The sequence below is a fragment of the Notechis scutatus genome, chromosome 6 (assembly GCF_049901735.1).
Source record: "Notechis scutatus isolate UNSWTSFEM ecotype Mainland chromosome 6, rNotScu1.2, whole genome shotgun sequence".
NCBI classification, from domain to species: domain Eukaryota; kingdom Metazoa; phylum Chordata; class Lepidosauria; order Squamata; family Elapidae; genus Notechis; species Notechis scutatus.
The window spans coordinates 53677566-53698637 of NC_142014.1; the positions used below are offsets into that span (position 1 = coordinate 53677566).

The window sequence follows — 21072 nt, forward strand, 5'->3', positions numbered from 1 at the left end:
TTTAATTCTGTAAGCTTATATCCTTCAGGCTGCAAGTACACGTTTAAAAATGAATGGATAACAACAATGGTAATTGTTTTAGAGGAACAAAATGGATTTCTTCTCCATGCACACTTTCAGCTCTTCTTCAGAGGTGAAAGAAGCAAAATGAATTTAAGTAAATGTTATCGTTAATCCCCACACTGATAAAGATTTAGTAGATAGTTATGTAAATGGCCAGCTGCAAGTTTTCCTATGATGAATGAACAAACCCAGCTCCCACAGAATAAGAGGAAGGCTGCTAAAAGGAAACTAAAAAAGGCATTTACCTTAATGTATTATTTGATAAACTGTTTTCTAAATGGGAAATAGTTCTGTTGCTGAAATCTTGTAACCCTATCCCTTTCATCTCAATAAATCACACTGAAGAAGACTTCGTGGGAAGCTTGCTTGGAAAGATTTACTTGGGTTTCAGGCAACTGCCAAAGAGCTTGACAGTAAAATAACTCAGACTAAAAGCCTGCAATGAAATAACTGTCTGTTTAATTCAAATGTGTATATAAAGCTCAACAACTTGCATATCCCTGCAGATTTTAGTCTTCCTCCATTCTACAATGTGGGTATAAATAACAAGATCTCTTTGCAAGGTGTAGATAAGCCTTTTATAACTTTGGATCTCCAGATGTTTAAAACTACAATACTGTATTTATCATCCCTGACCAGTAGAGAAGCTGACTAAAGATGGTGAATGCTAGAGTTAGGATACATTTGCAAAAGCAAACCTCTTGCCACTTTGTCTCCCATCAATAATTTACAACCCTGCTTTCAGTCTCCTCAGACCTACATTTCTTCATTTCTCAGACCTCAATTCTTGAATACTTCCCTTCTCTCTACATTGTCTTAAATCTCAAAGGTCCTTTCCTTTTTTCTCTGTGGTCTATGAGGTTTGAAGCCCAATGCTAAATAATTTTCCTTCCCTGAACTGAAAATTTTATGACTGAGGTAGACATTAGGTGCATGTAAAAGGATGGTCCAGAGACATCAGATCTGCATATGCTATCATATAGATCAGGGGTGTCAAAATCACATCGTTACAGTGGTGTCATGTGACATATCAGGACTTTTTCCCCTTCACTAAACCGGGTTTGGGAGTGGCCAGAGCATGACACATCCAGCTTGCAGGCCAGGAGTTTGACAGCCCTGATAGATCATACACCAAAGCCTATTTACACTCATTATTGCATCACCTGTCCATATTTCATTCACTACTTCGGTGAGCAGGTGCAGCAATGAGGGAATCATGCGGAATATATGTGTGTTATGATTCCTACAGAATAGAGGAATAAGATTGAGACATCATTTGCCAATCTAAGCTTCAACAGATATCCTTATCCAGACACAAATGTATTTTGGGACTGTTTTATGGTGAGCTGCTGGGTGTAGCTCAAAGGTGAATGCAGCCATGAAGAACATAATGCAGAGCTCTCTAAACCATGGCTTTACTAGACCATGGCAGTACTAGACCAATATGTGATGGCCAATCTGTCAGACACTATTGGATTCAGCTGTGTTGGCTGTATTGGGTATGTACAGTATATATTATACTGTTTGGAAAGGAAGGAAGGAAGGAAGGAAGGAAGGAAGGAAGGAAGGAAGGAAGGAAGGAAGGAAGGAAGGAAGGAAGGAAGGAAGGAAGGAAGGAAGGAAGGAAGGAAACAAACTTGGTAACATGTTTCCCTCTGTCTCAATAAGATTTGCAAGAAAAGAACATACCGGTCTGAGGAAGTAGGTCTGCTCCTGGGCTTTGGAACTGGAGGGCTGAGCTCAGGAAGTTTACCTATTCCAGAAATGAAGAAGACATAATTGTGTGTTACTCTCTAAAACCACTTCCAAAATCATTACACTGTGGGTTTTTTTTTTAAGTATATTCTTTGCCTTTATGCCTAGGAATGAAAGCTTGGCTATGTATCTATTCAGTATCTTATATTAAAGGAGAAGTTTTTCTGGAAGAAGATACACTGTCTCTTATTTCTGGACTCTATCATAATTCTTTGGCACATGCTTAAAAAGCCAGAGACCCTTTGGATGTATAGTACTATAATGCACATAATCCCAAATGGGATGGCCACTGCTGGTAGGGAATGATGGGCATTCTGGCCCAACTAATGGGAAAGCTCTAGCATAATTTTTTTTTAGAAAACTAAATAATAGGGAAAAAAAAATCCATGAATATATACACGTCAGTATTCCATGTTTCTATAAAAGACACATTTTTCTTACTTTGACATGGCCTCAACATACAGGATTACAAGGAGTCCAGCTAGAAGGTTTACATGACTGTCCATGTTTCCTTACCATTGACCAGATCAGATGGTAGCTCACTGGAACTCTCATTTTGCATATTGGCTCTGGGCCTTGGGACAGGATATAAGCTCAGTGGCGACAGGCTGGCTGGGTCTGTGCTCCTCCGAGGGGCAGGGGTAGGTCGAGGCTCTTTGAGATGCCCATGTTGCAGGCTAACTTTTTCTTGGATAAGTGTTGGTGGCTTGGTTGGTATAGGTGGCTTGGGAGGCATCTGTAAGCAAGAGCCAGAATTGGAAGTAGAAGTGGGCACTTCATTCTTTGGCTGGGTACAAGGTGTCTCAAGCTCTGTGCTTACTTCACCAACAGTTCTTTCCCCCATTTTGCCCATCTCTTCCACAGCTGATGAGTGACTTTCTGATATGCCATTCTTTTCTTCCATCTCATTACTCACTGTCCCAGCTTCTGTACTTTCCTTTCCAAGTAGAGGTTCTGGAGTTAGCTGGTTCTCAGTCCTCCCACTCAGTTTGCTCAGCTTACCACGATGCTGGGTACATACGAATGTGCCCAATTCAGGTCCAGCTTTGTAAGATCCAGGAATGAGCGTGCTGGAGCACTCCTTGCATCTGCCGGAGACATGAACCCATGATCAAAAGAAAAGACAAAGAGGAAAACTTTCAGGTTCTTGCTTGCCTTTTGCTAACAGGAACACCCAAAGAAAATAAAATTCAATCTGTGATTTTGCTACAGATTCACTTAGAGATTGGAAAAATACTTATCATTTTTATCAGTTCCCATCATCTCCACTTTTAAGCAAGAGCAGGTGGGTGGTAAAAGTTTGCCCCCTCCCACACACACACAATATTTCTTGTTATTAAGCTCATAATACTTTGTGTGGCTATATTGTAAGCCTCCATCTCATTTTCCCCAGAGAGCTTCTCTTTATTGAATTAACACATCCCATCCTAATTACCTGACCTTACTGCTTGTAGAAATTAAAATCCACAATTATTCTTCAAACTGAATGACATGGAAAACTGTTTTTTAAAGCTGGATTTACTGAATTGCATTTATGTTTTGCCTTTTCTCTGAGAGCTCAAGATTATGTTAAGAGAGTAAAGTGGGATGTTTCCCCTAATTTTATCCCCACAACCACAATCTGTGATGTTAAGCTGTGACAGCTCCACAATAAATAGTTAATTCTCTGATCTAAATTCAACTCCTTAACCACTGTGCCTGAGGGTTTAGGTTTTAGGTTTGCAACTCAACAAGACAAGTCTCATAGAGCTGGAAATGACACAACTGAATCTCACAGTACTGTACTTTATATTCCCGTATTAGACAGTCCAGAAAAACCAAAACAGAAAAACTCTTTATTTCTTTCAAAGGTACAAATTATGGGATCCACTTCAGCCTAGAAACTGGAGGTGATTTTATTTTATTTTTGTTTTTTAAAAACAAGTAACTTGGTAACATAGTAAACTGCAAGGACATCATGGCCTTGAAAGGATTGAAAAAGGAAGAGATGTTCTGTTACCCTGGCACAACTACAGACCTTTTCTACAGGACTACAGGTGAGAGACCCGTTTTCAGTGGACTTGGATAGGAAGAGCTCACCTGAAACACTGACGGTGGTAAAGTTTGCCCTCAGCCAAATAGCGCTGAACCAGGTGAACGTGTTGCTGGCAAGCTGCACAAGGGCTGCTAAGGGAAGTATGCGAGGAATCCTCTCCCAGGCTTTCAGTAACACTGTCCTGAGGCAACAAGAATTGAGACGAAAATGTCTCCATGAACTGTGATTTTTGCAGACTTGAGACCGAGAGATGGCCTTTTGGTTAAGGATATGAAAGACACAAAAACATTTAGAATAATCTTTTTTTAACCCCTCTCTCAAAGTTGCTATGCTGATGAAGGCATGGTAGGATTTTTTTTTTACAGTGCCTCAAAATGACGCTTATAAAATGCTGCCCAGAGTTGTTTTGATATAAGATGGGCAGCAAATACATGTAATAAATGAAGAAAATAAATAAAATAGTTATAAATTGATTAGATGCCATCTGACAACCATGACTGACACTTTTAAGAAAACTCTCAAAATTTATTTATTCATTCAAAAGTGACTATTTTGTTCAGAGGTGCAATCGTAGCTGGCTTTTTAGCATTTTGGAATGGATGTTTTACTTTTTGCCATTTTAACGTTGAGAGCTGGTTGAATATTAATATTGGTCTGATTCATGTTTGTTTCTTTGGGTGTGCATTAGTCATCCTGGACAAGTTTTACTGTAAAAACACTATTTTACATTTTTAAAAGAAAGCAATATAATTTGGGATATCCTTTCCCCCCCTTCCATTCAATCACATCCAATTCTCAGAGAAGTCCCTGTGGTTTTCTTGGCAGAACTGGTTTGTCATTGCCTCCTTCCTAGGGATGAGAGAACGTGACTGGCATAAGATGATCCAGGTGGCCTTGTATCTAAGGGAGGGAGGGATTAGAGGTTACAGTCTCCCTGTTTCTAGATTGATGCCTTAACCATTACACCAAACTGGCTTTATACCCAAACATCATATCCTACTTTTGGATCCTGTGTGCAACATAGTATCTGCTTCTTTACATACAATTTTCTTCACAACCATAAAGCCCTTAAGCATATTTCTAATTCACAGGTATCATTACATTTCACTCAGTGTATATTTCTTTAATAAAACAATATGCTTTTCTGGGCAGCAAACTATGGGGATGAAACAATCAAATTAGTAATGTAAACAATTAAAAGTGCTTATTCTTTACAGGTATCAAAGACTTGTTTTTCTTTGGTATGGTCCTATGAAACTGTAAATACTAAAAGTTTCAAACAAAGATTTATTGAAGTGGGGAAAAGCATTCGCTTTGGTAGGCACTGCTTCCTGGAGATAGCCAAATCAATACTATTCTGAAACTCTGAGGCAATCTTTGATGCAGCTTTTCCTCATGTAACTGATATGTCGTTTGAAATGTACAAGCCAAGTTCAACATAGCTACTATTTCTCTCTTGCAAACATTTTTACCCCAGTCCCTGGGATCCCCACCCCCACCCCAAAAAAGAATATTTATCCATGTTTAATACTTATTTTAATATAAAATAAATTAAATGGGATTACTCATTTTGCAAATGCATTAATAACTGCGGTGTACTAAGTGGCAATTATTGCAACTCAAGTACTGTGGGGCCCTTGGCAACCTGTACTTGTATAATCCCAGACAGACAACATAAGCATTTATCAAGTATGTACTAGTGCATCATACATGGCATGATGGAGGAGGAATGTAAGCATAATCATAAAACCCACAAAAAAATGTTAAGTGATGAACAAAACCCTCAATAGTAAAGAAGACAGAAGAGGATGAGTTGTCAAATCAGGCGCTTCAAATATGCAACAAAATTTCATTTTAATGTATGCTGATTCCTGCACATTTGGCCTTTCTTAAAGAGCACTCAGAAGCAAGTGCCTGCAATAGACTGGAAAAACAAAGAGAGTTTCCAGTTTGATCACACTAAATACCTGGGATGTAGATTTAGTTTCAAGTACAGGCAAAGGTTTGTGAGTTGGCAGAGTCGGTGAGGAGGCAACAGCTGGGTGTTTCATAGGCATGCCGACTCTGGCTGCAAAAATAAAGAGAAAAGGGAAATTAATCTGTTAGGCAATAGATAAGTCAGAAAAAATAAGGTATGGAGCAACTTTTCTCTAGTCAGTTAGGCTAATTCCTGGTACCTTTACATAAGATTGGGGAAGTTGCCTTAAATATCCTTCAGTGTATTGAGGTATAGCTATTAATTATTTTGCCAGACATAAGCATTGCATGTTTTTTGAGGATCCAGAAGTACACATCTTTTTTCTAAATTCTTACTTGCACTTAGTTCTCTCCTACAATGCTTTACTTTTTCTGTGCAATGAGAAAAATGAAGAAAATTCTGCCTCTCCTGTAAAAGATCTTGGGTAAAGGAGAAAGCCAGGGTGAAATAAGGAAATAGTCAGAGCAGACCCGAGTTGCATTATAGGTTCAAGACCAATATTCTACCCACAACCTTAGGACCAAAGTCCAAAGCAAAGGGGTGACAGAGTCTTGCGATATTCCATTATTATTTCAGACATATTTGGAAGGAAGACCACAGCCAAACCTAACATTAAACAAGGTCAAAGGGATAGCTAAGTTTTTTTAACATATTACTTATCCTTTTTTACTGCCATAAGTAAGAAGTGTCATTAACGGGATGTTTTGGATGGGAGTTTCAGTTGGTTATGGTGTTAGTACCTACACTCCACACAAACACCAAACTCAGAGCTTTTTAAAATTTCATCCTGCTTACTATGGAATGTTTACAGGACAGACACAGACTTCAGAGGATAATTAAGACTGCAGAAAAAAACAATTACTACCAACCTCCCTTCCATCCAGGACCTGTATACTGCACGAGTCAAAAAGAGGGCTGTGAAAATATTTATAGACCCCCTCAAATCCCGGACATAAACTGTTTCAACTCCTTCCCTCAAAACGATGCTATAGAGTACTGCACACCAGAACAACTAGACACAAGAACAGATTTTTCCAAATGCCATTACTCTGCTAAACAAATAATTCCCTCAACACTGTCCAACTATTTACAAAGTCTGCATTACTATTACTATTAACCTTCTCATCACTCATCGCCCATCCCCTCCCACTTGTGACTGTATGACTGTAACTTTTGTCGCTTGTATCCTTACGATTTATACTGACTGTTTCCTAGTATGATTTGATTGTTTATTGTACCCTTTGACTATTATTAAGTGTTGTACCTTATGATTCTCTACTCTTGACAAATGTATCTTTTCTTTTATGTATACTGAGAGCATTTGCACCAAGACAAATTCCTTGTGTGTGTCCAATCACACTTGGCCAATAAAGAATTCTATTCTATTCTATTCTATTCTATTCTATTCTATTCTATTCTATTCTATTCTATTCTATTCTATTCTTCCATTCCATTCCATTCTATTATTCCATTCTATTCCATTTCTATTTCTATTCTATTCTATTTATCATTGGCAAATAACATTATGGCTCTAGCAAGGATTAGGAAACTAGTTCTGCCACAGCAAAGGAAATGAAGGAACTATTCCTCCTCAATATATAATTATATCTCATATACATGACCTGCTGAAGCTCTCACCTTGAGTAGGGTTGTTAAAATGGTTGTAATACTGGGACACGTATGTCATGATGCTGAGGCAGTCAGGAACTCTCATGGAGACCATATCACTGGGATCCAACAAGGCAGGGATCCCCAGTTCTTGTTCAGCCACTTCAAATGCCTGTCAAAGCAACCAGGAGAGAATAGTTAGTTGATGGAAGCTGACACAGAGGCAGACTCTAGTGCAGGGAACCCCAAACTTGACAATTTTAAGACTTGTGGACTTCAATTCCCAGAATTCCTCAGCCAATTGATCCCTGCTCTAGTGGAACAACATGAGGTGAAAACAAAGGAAGAGAAAAATGTCAAGGCAGCCATTTAACATAAAAAAGATATGAGAATACTGATTATATTTAATTGAATTAATTTGAATTAATTTTCACTAAACTTAAATTAAATCAAACTTAATTTTGTCCATCACATTAGGGATGTTATTCATAGGTAAAATAAGACTCACAAGCCTGTAGATCATCACTGATTTATCATCTTAAAAATCACTTCAGTATAAGAGAGGAGCTTCCACTTTGCCTGTTAGTAAGCAAGGAACAGGCCATGCTATTCCAGAATACTCAAAATGGCCTGTTATGTAGTCAAAACTTCCATGTTAGGATCATAACTTTGTGCAATATTGAGAATGGTCTGTGTTTGAGAGTGGGATGGTCTACATCAAGGGTCTTCAAACTTGGCAAGTTTAGGACTTGTGGACTTCAACTCCCAGAATTCCTGAGCTAACATGACTGGAGGAGGAATTCTGGGAGTTGAAGTCCACAAGTCTTAAAGCTGCCAAGTTTGAAGATCCCTGGTCTACATAATCCTAGGTCTTATACCATTGTTTGAGTCCCTTCATATCAGAGCATTGTTCATGGATAGTATTTCTGTTTCCACATATGTTTCGCTATAGTCAGAGTGAAACAAACTGACCCTTAATTAAAAAGACAATAATGATATAATAGTTGGTATATCAACTATTGATTCACCTATGATTAAGACAACTCAGCTTCAAATTCCTATTTAGCTACAAAGCTAATCACATGCTCTGGGGCTCTCAGCCTGACATGATGTATTTTGGCATAAATAAAATGGAGACAGTACATGACAAACATTGCCTTGATGGAACACAAAAGCAATAAATGAATGAATGAAAAGGTAATAAACATAAAACAGACAAACATATAAAAAGTGATGGAAGACTGTATGTTTTTCCCATGTACTTTTCCAGCATTAAAATTCCTGCTCAATCCTCCTCCATATTGAGCGCACAAAAAATTGCTTTTAGAAAATATTACACAACTGAATATGCTTTAATTAAAAAGAAGTTATGGTGATATCATCCTAATGGGCAAATGAAATTACCACGGCAAGTATTTCTTGTCATAAGCAATTACCAGGGACAATGAGTGAAGCAGAAATAAGAGATTAATGATGATGCAGATTTGCTTCTTATACTGTATAATCCATTACATTAGATGGAAGGTTGGACTATTGACCAATTCCCAGCTGAACCAAAGTCTAACTGGATGGATCAATCGGTGTTCCTTAATCTAAGAATGCCAAAGCTTAGTTGCTTTTATGCACAAGTCAAAATGGAAAGTATTTGTAATTTATAATCTTTTTCTAAAGCAATGCATACAATATATCAAGAATAACAGCACTAAACTGTAAACAAACTAGCAAGAAGTACATTATTTTTAAAAGAACCTAAAAACAGATGCATATAATCCGTGCAAAAACAAACAGTATCTTAACTGAAGTCTTTAAAAATGTGCATGAATATCTATACATTCAAAAAGTGCTAATATTGTGTCCTTGCTCATTTCCTCTCAGACTAAAGCCAGCAAAGATTTCATCTGAACTAGTCTATTGTTAGTCAGAACTTTACAATTACATCAGCACTGTTTTCCTAGTGTAGATTGTTATTTACAGTCATTGGATAATTTACACTGGCCACAGAGGCAAAATCTAAGCACGTTCTTTCACTGTCACAACAAGCCCGTGATACTGGATTGCACACTTACATCTGCCAAGTTCGCAGTACAAATATGAAATCTACTACAGTAATACTGTACATGGAATTAAACACCTTTAGAATGCAAATATGTTACCTTTCACAAGGAGAAAAATCTAACTACTGAAGAACTTTGCTAGCAGAACAACTGGATTAGAGATGAGATTTATCTTGGCCTATCTACTAATGTTTTGTCAGAAACCTTATCAGCATCCTAATCCCTCTTCCATGATACCAACTTCTAGAAAAGTTGTGATAGTGAAAGTTAGAAATAGGCTTGCATAAGAAATTAAAGAAATTTAAATCAACAAGAATAAGCCAATTTAAGTATTGGTTTTCAACTTCCACCAAGCACAGCCAGCTAAGGGCACCAGGTTGGGAAAACATAAACACTTTTCAAGTTGAGCTTAGCTTCAAGTGGACTTCAGACACATATCCATCAGTGGTGGGATTCAATTTTTTTTACTGCCGATTCTGTGGGCATGGCAGGGGAAGGATACTGTAAAATCTCCAGTCAGAGGTTGTATTTGCCAGTTCTCCAAACTACTCAACATTTCCACTACCGGTTCTCCAGAACTGGTCACAACCTGCTGAATACCACCTCTGATATCCTCTGATATAGTTCTTTTGTTGGCAATATGGAACTGTGTTGCCATTGTTTTTTTCTCAGAGTTTTTTCAACTTCCCAGTCAAGCCCATAGCTCTGAAAATCCCCATTCAGATACTAACCAGACAATTCCTGGGCCAAGACAAAGTCAATCAGCCGCTGTCACTGCAAGAGATACCATATTGGAAAAGGCTGCACTTAATGAATATTGATAAAAATGTGAAAATACATAACTCAGAAAGTGAGACACTGAAATTTCTCTCTCTCCCCCCTGCTTTTCAGAACTGGTATTTTATTCTATTTCTCTTGTCTTTATATCTTCAACAAATGTCTTTGCTGCAGCTTTCCCAAACTTGATGATTTCCAGATGCATTGGTATTTACAAGTTTAGAACTGGTTAATAGTCATGCTATCCAGAAATATGGAGCATTATAAATCAACACATCTGGATAACACCCTGTCAGACAAAGCTGAGTTCATCCTAACAAAAATCAGTTTTTTTCAGCAGCAGGTTTCTAGTCATCTATCCATAGCATGCATGGCACTCATTTAATGCAACTAGCACATGCATTTCAAGTTGATGTATGTCTGCTGATTTTCTTAGCAGACATATCAACTACAGTTGGAAAAAGGGACTAAAAAGCAAGCAGGATGAAGTATAATTGCAATGAAGCCAGAGGCCAGAACTTACCAAATGATTGTTCTCATATACATTTTCTTTGGACAGGGAAGTAAAGTCCCTGCAAAATGAAAAGAAAAGAGATTGTCATAGAACAAGTACATTAGATTATACAGTTCAGTGTTGCAGTATTTCCACTTTTACCACTAGTAACATTTTCAGAGAACAGAATCTTTGTAGTTCATTCTTTGATATTACAGTTGAACAAGAAAGCTTTAAATTGTGGAAGGAAACTGTAACTTTAAAACAATCCCAATAGAAGTGCCTTTAAAAAAAAAGAGATCTAGCATAAAAAGCATTCTGATAAGCAAAGGAACAGCTTTACAGCTCTTTCTTTGCAACTTGCCAAAATATGTCCCAATGGGTTCACCTGAAATCTAGGTTCAAAACCATTTTTCATGGATACACTCCATTTTCTCAATTCCTTTACACAGTTTCCTTGCACATGTTTCCACTATGTGAGAAAATCGCTGAAAGTGTGAATAGTTATTGAAAACTGTGCTGACAGTGAAGCTAAATTCAAGAGACAGTGAAACTAAATTTAGAATAGAAAAGAATTCTTTATTGGCCAAGTGTGATTGGACACACAAGGAATTTGTTTTGGTGCAAATGCTCTCAGTGTTCATAAAAGGAAAAGAAATACAGTAATTCATCAAAAATCATAGGTATAACACTTAATAGTAGTCAAGTGTTATAGCTATGATTCTTGACAAATGTATTTTTTATTTAATTTATTTATTTAAGAAAAGCACAATACAAGTCCGGGATCAGTACATTTTTGTTGTTGTTGCAGATGGCAGATATGTTTTTACAATACGCACAGAATACACTAACACAGGGAGTCGGGGGGCGGAAGGGGAGCGGGGGGGGGGGGGGGGGGGGGGTTTTATGAGGGGGGGGGGGGGGGGGGGGGGGGAGTTGCCGAGCTCGGGGGGGGCGGCTTTGGAGGTGGGGGGGGGGGGGGGGGGGGGGGGGGGGGGGGGGGGGGGGGGGGGGGGGGGGGGGGCAAAAGGGCGGGAAAAGGGGGACTAATGTCTCAGGTGGCTCTTTTAATAATTCCTAAACAAATTTGAAGAGGGGAAAGCTGATTAAATCCTATTTTGCTATACAATGAGAGCAACGGGACCTGAAAATCAAATAATAACTGCACATATAGTTGGAAGTGAGTTTTATGGTTATTTACCACTCATATCATATATTTGTTTATCTTTTTATTTATGGTTACTCAGTATGGAAATTTAGAATAATTTAAATTTGAGGCAAGATCTACTAATAAAGGTTACACACAACACAGCAGAACCTGTACCATTCTTACTGTTGCATAGCAGAGCTTAATAACTCTCGGGGTAAAAATATACATCTCCATAAGCTTCATTTATGAACCCAGAAATTAGCCTCAATATTGGACTTTGGTATAATTTGATACTATTCTGCCTTTAGAGTCAGCAGTACTTGCTGATGGACTTTATTATGTATTTTCAAGTCCATGTTAACTCCTAGTAATCAGATATACTTTCTCTAAGATGATCCGGCCTTTCAGGTCTTCTGACAAAGCATAGTTTGCCAGTGTAATTAAGTCCATCACCATCTATTACTGCAGTTGTCCCTCTTTTTCCTTTCAAATTTCCCAGCATCATGGACTTTGCAAGACAGCTGAATCTTTGCACCATAAGTTCAAAGGTATAATTTCAGCTGTCATTTGTCTCAAGTAAGAGCTCTAGCCTGGTTCTTTCATTTTAATCCAAAGTCATCTCTGAATTCTTTTACAGATTCTGATCTTCTTAGATACAGGTTGTCAAGGCATGTGTATATATATCCAAGGTCTTCACCTCTCCTATACCAAGTACTAGCCCACAGAATATTTTTGATATTTCATTTACAGTTGATATTAGTCAAACCCAAAAGGCAAAAACTGTCCACCACGTCAATGCATTGTCAATCCTAAGGTTGGTTGTTGTACCTGTTGTCATTATTGGGCCTTCTTTATATTTAATCTTATTCATTTTTTCCTCATGCTCCTTGACTTTCATTATTAGATTTCCAAATAATTGGCATTTACAGCTATCAAAATAACATAATCACCATAGCACAGGTTATTGCTTTTTCTTTCTCCAATTTTAAAACCATGCTCATCTTCTTCAAATGCAACCCTCTTCAATATATATTCCATCCTGAGGTTGAATAAAGGAGGAGAAAGTCCTGCCTCACTCTTGTCAACCTGGGGCGAATCTCTTTCATCATATTCCATCCAGACTGTAGCTTCCTACCTGTGTGTAACTTTTGCTTAAGGACAATGAGATGTCCTAGGTTTCCCATTTTTAAGGACATTCCATACTGTGATACGATAGACACAATCAAAAAATCAAAAACCAATAAAACTTGTTTAAAATTTTTTTTTTCTACAAATAACAAAACACATTGTTTACTTTAGAAAATAGTCTTATTTTGGGGGGGTATAATTTATACAGCTGCTCATCTCACAACAGTGACTCTAGACAGTATGCAAATATTAAAACTAAAACAAGAAAATAAAATCTATGGCATCCAAGGTTAAAACAACAACCAACTTAAGAATACATCACTAGGAACCTTTGGCCTTCTCAATTATTCAGTATGCATCAGTAATCATGTCTGGGTTCCCTAACCTTTTCTTTTTTTTTTTTTAAAACAAGTTTTATTAATTTTTAAAACACACAAATTATCATTATTCATTACATGTTTAAACTTTTTCCCTTGTAAATTTAACAAGTCAGATAAATTATGATTCTGTTTTAAACCATTTCCATATAATATACCAAAACCTCTTATTCAATTTCTCTTTACTTCTCTTTACTCTTATTCAATATCATTATTATTATTTCATCTGTTTCTTTCTGACTTAGTTACCATTATTCTCATTCTATATTTCTACAAGTTTTTACCAATTCTCCCCCAAAAAGACATATACACACAACACACAAAACATAAAAAAATATCTTTTTGGAAAGTAACTTGGACCCAGGTGTCTCTCTCTTCATGGACTTCAATTATATTCATGCTCATCTTACATATCATTACTTATTTTATTTACCATTCTAAGCCTTCTATATTAACTTCTCCACATATTTCACACTTCTTAATTCTACCTTAATTAATCATCTTAGTTTAAATCATTATATTTGTATCTTTTGTCCATTTTTATCATCCCTTTGTCTCATCCTTATAAAAAAAAGAAAATCAGTTTCTCCTGAAATCATTAATCAGAGTATGATGCCTTTCTATCTCCCCCCTAAGTTAATCAAATTAATCTTTAAAATAATGTCTAATACCCAATCAGATTTTGCTTGGTACATTCTATCTAACTAATACATCCAACACAATTAAGTGCATAATTAGAGAATAAATCCAAATATTAAAAGAAATACTATAATAAAAATTTCATAATAACATCAATACCATAATTTTATTAAACTCTTTAATTAAAACAATATTCTAAACCCCTCCTATTATTAAGTTTTAAAACCAATCATTTTTAAACATTTTAACATTTTAATCTCTTATCAACTCTTAAACCATTGCAATACTACCATCTCATCTTATGTACCTTGCAAAATCTTTTTACTTTATCCATTATCCATAAAAATTCCTTTTTCCATTTAATTTCAAAACGTTGTAGCTTTTTCTCCACCTTTTCCCTTTCTTTCTTTTCCCAACAAACCTTTCTACCCCCCTTCTTCTAGCCTCTGCCTTACCGGCTTCCCTTCTCTGTCGTATTTCTTTTCCCCTTTGTTTACAATCATCATATTGGTTTTGCACTTTATTTTTCCCTTTCTTAAATGTTTTTTAGATCTTAAGTCCTTAAATCCTTTAGTTTTCTTCTTTTCTCTTCTTTTCTTTTCTTTCTCTCTTCTTTTTTTCTGGATCAAATTCTGAAATTCATTAAAGATGGCTCCTTCCTTTCTTTCTTGTTCCTCTGCTGTCTTCATCTGTTGTAATTTTTGTTGATAATTAGTAAGCGCCATTTCTAAGAAAAGGAAAGCTTCTTCTACACCATTTCTTAGTTCCTCAACAGAAAGAGCCATTATAAATCTTTTCTTTTCTTTTCTCCTTCTTTCTTCTTGCAACAACCAGAATATTCAAAAGAAAATAAAAAAGATAAAACAGTCCCAAAATTATCAATCAGTCCAAACCAAGGCAGGGTTCTCACTTTCTCCTTCTGGGGTGATATCAATCAAAGAGAAAGAAAGTCCAAATCTGTTTAAAGTCTTGTTACAGTATATTCTAGTCTTCAAATCCTTAAGGCATCTGCTCCAACAAATCTTAGCATACAAATATTTTCTTTTTAATCCTCTCTCTTCCCACTCACGCTTAAAACCAATTTCCACCTAAAAAAATAGGTTTCTTAATATCCAGTTATTTATTCCGTAGGAAAAGAGGGAAAGCTATCCTTTCAGCACCTTCAAGCAGCCGCTTTTTTTCTCTTCTGGCAGGTATTATTCAGAAAGTCATACTTTTCAGGAATTTTATTAAATATGTCTTAAAGTCCTAGGAGCCAAGAAAAACTTTCTCCTCTCAATCACTTTCTCCACTTCCTCCTGCGCATTCTTACCCGGCTGCCAGCTTCTTTGTGGCGGCATTACGGACCGCCGCTGCACCGTCCTGGGAAAAGGGGGTTCTGCTGGCCAGGGAGGGGTCTGCAGCACCCCAAACCCTTCTCCGGATCCCCTACCTTCAGCTGCCCCTGCAGCCTAGCTCCGCACCCGGCTGGGTCGGAGCCCCAAAACGGCTAGCGCGGCAGGGATCGCGCAGCTTCGCAAATCCCTGCCGCTCGGCCGACAAACCGGAAGTCCGGTTCCCTAACCTTTTCTAAAGTCATTTTGAATGTCTGGTATCTCTCCTTCTATGTAGGGCTTTAATTTGTGTTGGATGATCCTAAGATATTATGAGATATTTTGCATAATTTGTTAAATGTCCTTGCTTTGGCTTTGGTATATAGACATACCTCTTCTAATTTTTTTGGACATTGTTCCATTTCTCAAATTTGTGGCATAGCTTGGTTATTATCTTTCTGATTTTTCTTCTGCTGCAATCCATACTTCTATAGCCACTCCATCAATTCCTGTAGTCTTCCACTTGATAATTATTGGAGTCCTTATCCAAATTCATATTTTAGTACCAAAAGCTCTTGTAAAGTATGGAAGATCTTCTAAGATATCTCAGATGCTAACATCTTTACTGTGTAGAATTTCAATATATTCCTTCCATCCCTATTTGATCTTTTTGGAATAAGGTGTTAAGCCTGAATTCCCCAACGAGTGTTAAGGAAAACAAACTAAACAGAATGTGTAGCGTAGTCAGATAGGCAGACAGGTAAATGTGTGAGATAAGTTTGTATTTTAGTTAACACGCAGTAAAAAACAGATACGCTTGTGCTATCAAAAATATAGTTTATTCCATTAGGAATTATAGCATAGTCAAAATAAACGGTCCATTAGTCATGTATCATTTCAGTCAGTCCAGTCGGGGATACTCAATTTGCAAAATCCGTGTTGAATAGCTAATGTCAGTTCACTTACAATAAATCAGTCCGTTTTATCTCTTCTCTCCTTGAGAAATCAACACTCCTTTCTCTCCTCCGTTTCAGTAAGGAAAAACACAGTCATCAATCCATCCAGTAATTAGGGATCATTAAGCCAGAGAGAGAGAGCTGCAATTGACTTGCTTCTTTTATGGTGCTTTTACAACCACACCCTTAATTACATTCTTGTAGTTAAAGTTACACACACTTTAACCAACAAACCATGATAACTTATTTATTATTTTTTACCCAAACCAGTTAGGGTAAACAATGTTATCCCTAACATAAGGTACTACCTAACCAATGACATACTAATTAATAATGGAACCAGCTTCTGTGTTTAGAGATATTTTGGAAGTCCTTCCCTACTTTTCCATGTTTGCTTTAATCTTCAATATCAATGTAATATTACTTTTGTCTCTGTTAACAGCTTTCTGAAATCCTTTGTTAAGTTCTTTCATGAGATTTTTTTCTTAGCTTTGGCTTCTCTTCTCTTAGCAATTTCCATTATTTGTTCCAACATCTATTTTACTTTTTTATTTTTATTTTTATTTTTTTCCTTTTTCTTGATGTTTGGCAATCTGCTTTCATATTCATCCTTAATAACTTCTTTGGTTTCACTATATAATTCCTTCAGCTCTCTATCAATAAGGTTCAGGACTTCAAAATTATTCCTTGTGTGTGGGTGTGGGTGTATTCAATATCATTTTGGGAAACTGTTTGGCTCTGCTTTCCTAACATTAGCTTGACTTAGAATTTACTCATGAATAGTTCATGACTTGTTCCATGGTCAGCCCCTGGCCGCAACTTTGCAACTAAGTTTTTCCATCTCCTTATACCACCGATATAGTCAATTCCATTTCTGGGTATTCTATCTGGTGATGTCCATGCATATAGATGTTGTTTTGGGCATCCAAAACATACGCTAGCAATGAAAACAAATCTGGATTGGCAGGAACAAATTAATTGTTTTGCTTCATTTCAGCCTCCTAGGCTACATAGTTCAACTACATTTTTCTCTTTCCCACTTTGGCTTTCTTGACTCCAACAATAAGAAGCACAGAAAAAGCTGTAAATGTTACTGGGAAGGAAAATGCAGGCAGCACAAACAGGGTGTGTAATCACACACTTCAAATGCACGTCCTCACCTCTCTGAGCAGTTTGCTTGAGGAGAAGCCAAAGCTCATTAGTCCAGAGAAGGATGCAGAGTCAGTGTCAGAAGACAAACCAAAAGATAGAAATGTAGGTCATGGTGAAAAAGCAAAAGGGTGTTTTTCACAAGATGCAGTCAGGTACTTGTTCCCAACAAGGGACTGATTGCTAGCGGTGGTTCTAAAATAGAGCCTCTACCAGGTGCAAGCAATTACCAGTGGAAACACCCTTGTGTGTCAAAGAGCTGCTCAGATATTCTCCATTCTGCCCTTCATCGAGCCCTATGTGCCTTAGGGCTAGGAGGAGATCCTAGATCAGAAATGTCATTCTCTGCTGCTTCCAGCTGCTCAGAATGCTCTGCAACCATATCAGTCCCAGGTGTGTCCTTGCTGCTTTCTAAGATACCTCCTTAGACTCCTTCCAGTTTGAGCTGGCCCTTACACGTTCGGTTAATTTCAGATTGACTAGAAAACATGTGAATTTCCTTTTTTCCCCCCTGCAACAGCGATTAAAGCATAAACTTAGATAACTACCATATTAAAGGATTGTCCACAGAGTCTATTTGATATGAAATTAGTCATTGTATTGTACCCAGGTACTGTCTTTTTATATCTTCTGGACTATGAAAGCAGTGGCATCCCTTTTTTTGTTTTTTATATACTGAGAGGTAAGCAGTATGATTTTCAGATTGAAGGTCTCAATTTTTAATCCATTTCAATTAAACCTGTACAAAAGGTAAGGTAAAGGTTTCCCCTGTAGAGTTGTCCAGTTGTGTCCAACTCTAGGGGCAGTACTCATCTCCGTTTCTTAGCCAAGGGACCCAGCATTGTCCGAAGACCCCTTTCCTGATCATATAGCCAGCATGACTATATGCCGAGGTGTACAGAACGCTATTACCTTCCCACCAAAGTGATACCTATTTGTCTAATCACATTTGCATGCTTTCTAACTGCTAGGTAGGTAGGGGCTGGGGCCAGTAAAGGGAACTCACCCCATTGTGTAGGGCTCGGATCTTGAACTTGGGCTGTCAGCTTTGCAGTTGACAAGCTCAGTGTCTTTAATTACTCAGCTATCACACCCTGCCCCCAATATGTCATAGATTCATTTAATCTTTCATTGTGTTGTGCTTTTTGCATGTTCCATAATCCCGTTATAATTCTGTCTTTACATCCTGAGAGTTTCTTTTCCTACAGAGCAACATTAGGAACAAGATGCCCTATTGACTCTAATGCAGCTGCATCACAGATACTATAGTACTGAGGAAAGGAAAAAAGAAGCCTTGCCCTTTAAGGAAAAAGGCAAAGTTCTTTCCTTTTGTGGATTCAAATTTACCAGCTTGGAGGTTTTAATGCAAAATGATTTGGTCAGCTACATTGAAAATCAAAATCAGTTTATTAATAGGAAGGCAGATAAGAAGAAATCTCACAGCGTTCCTAGGATTAATCTAATAAGTGAGTAGGAAAACCTCTCTCTTATACACTTCAGGTTCTTTGATTTGTAAGTGAAGTCTTTGATTTGTGTGTGTTGAATTCCTGTCTCTCTGAAATTGGGGTCTCTTCCTGGGATTTTGGTAGGAGTAATTGTTTTATAGTCCAATCTGTTTTTCCCTGATCCTTTGTAGCTATCAGTTTGCACCTGGTTGCAATATCCTGAGTTTCCTGTTATGCTGTTTGCTATCTATTTGATTTCTATGGGAAAGGATCCTAGCTAATGTGTCCCATGCAAAGGTGGGAGCTAATGGAGCTGTCCCTGCTTGTGTTTTCACCTCTCCTTTCTTTTAGGGGAATTTTCCTTCCCCTTCTAATGTTTTCCTAGAAGAGAGGGGAATCGTAACTTCCAACAGTACTGTAAAAAAATCCTCAGCTCTTCCTCAATAGCATATTGAATGCCATCCAACTGGAGGGACCCCTCATCTGGTATCATATTATCCATCGCTGCAACCCATTTGGCATAAGTCTTTTTGGACAACCATTTTGAAGAGGTTAGGAGGGATCCAACCTATCAAGCCTCATTCCTAAACTGTTACAACTCATTTTTAAAATGTTTTGGGTTTTTTTAATTACCAACAGGAATTTAGGCTTCTCATTGGAAAACAGTATTCTGAGCTCAGTGCTTTAAAACATAATTAGACAGCTCATGACCTGGTAGGTCATTGTTTCAGAGATATTTCCTTGCCACATTCTTCAATGTCTTCAACAAAGGCAGAGCTTCTAATATACTAGAAAAGTTCCTAAGAATTCAGGAAGATATTCAGAGATGTATCTGCCTTGAAACAGCCCATGTTGAACTATATATAGCACAATCAAATATCAGCAGCTGACTACAGGAAATCCTTTATGACATTTTGTATTATGTCATAAAATGCCAACCAGTTCACCAAGGGCTCTGATAACATAAAGCTTAGGTAAAAACAGGATTTCTTTTGATCTACCAATGGAGTGATTTTTGACCATTTCTTTCTATCCTTTGATCCTCTAGCTTCCAAGTCAAGACATGCTGAAGCAGTTAAAATGATTCAACATTCCCTTCAGTTGTTCCTTGGAAACTTATTTCTTAACATGCCATGCATGTCCTTGTAAGGCTCTATCTGTCAAGTTGGCAATGCAGTTCACTACCGTTAACTAAGAAGTGCTTACTTAGACCATTTGCAAGAGCAGAAATTCATAGCTGAGATATTTCAGAGCAGTACCTTGTGCTTAATTGGCTCTGAGCTGAATTCATCTCTTTGGAACAACTTGCTTCAAACGCCTTGTGCTTATTGGACAGCTGCTTCATAGACCCTCAACGCCGTCATATTCATTTAAAAACTATTGAATGACTATCACCAAGTATCTTTATCAGTCAATCATCAATATCATACCTAATTTATATAATTTATGATCTAATAGAGAACTAATGTGGTCTAGTGGTTAAGGCACCAGGCTGGAAGCCATGGGACTTTCAGTTGTTCTCCTGCCACTAGGCATGAAAGCCAGCAGCCTACTTTGGGTCAGTAACTCTCTCTCAACCTAACTCACCTCACAGAACTGTTGTTGTACAGAAAATAGCAGGAGGAAGAAGGAAGAAGTATCTCTTTGTTCTCTGCCTTATTTATAAAAATAATAAAGGTGGGATAAAAACAAATAATCTAGCTTTCCTCAATCTGATGTTCTCCAGGTACTGTACTTCAATAATTCAAGAATTTTAACTGTATCTGGAAGGCACCAAGATAAAAAAGGTTGCTAACACAGTACTTCCATATAGATCATAAATTTACTAAAGACATTTCTATTCTTAATTCTCATGGCCAATTATAATTATAAACCTTATCGAGATAACTGATGGCATAGAAATGAGATGAGGATGATGGTAATAACAGTCTTTTAGTTTTTCTGCTACTAATTTGTCATATTTTAAAAAGTTATCCAGTTGTAAGAGAACAGCGCTAAACAAGAGCTTGAATTTGGTGATTTCTACTGTGCTTTCCAATTATAATTCTGTAATTGTACCATAGCATTATAATGGGATAGGCAGACGGAAGAAGAAGTATTAACAGATATGTAGGATAGACAAATATCCCCCAAATAATTATTTGCAATATTT

At 37.3% G+C, this 21072-nt stretch overlaps 1 protein-coding gene across 1 annotated transcript in view; it reads right to left on the minus strand.

The window, feature by feature from the left end:
* The window catches only part of MICALL1 (MICAL like 1), a 39536-nt gene that overhangs the window by 14174 nt on the left and 4290 nt on the right, over window positions 1-21072 (minus strand). Inside the window, exons 2-7 of the mRNA XM_026694901.2 lie at window positions 10794-10842; window positions 7470-7611; window positions 5821-5921; window positions 3898-4034; window positions 2335-2906; window positions 1753-1816 (exon numbers count right to left, since the gene is read on the minus strand). Coding sequence (XP_026550686.1) covers window positions 1753-1816; window positions 2335-2906; window positions 3898-4034; window positions 5821-5921; window positions 7470-7611; window positions 10794-10842 — 1065 coding nt within the window. The remainder of the gene's footprint in view (window positions 1-1752; window positions 1817-2334; window positions 2907-3897; window positions 4035-5820; window positions 5922-7469; window positions 7612-10793; window positions 10843-21072) is intronic.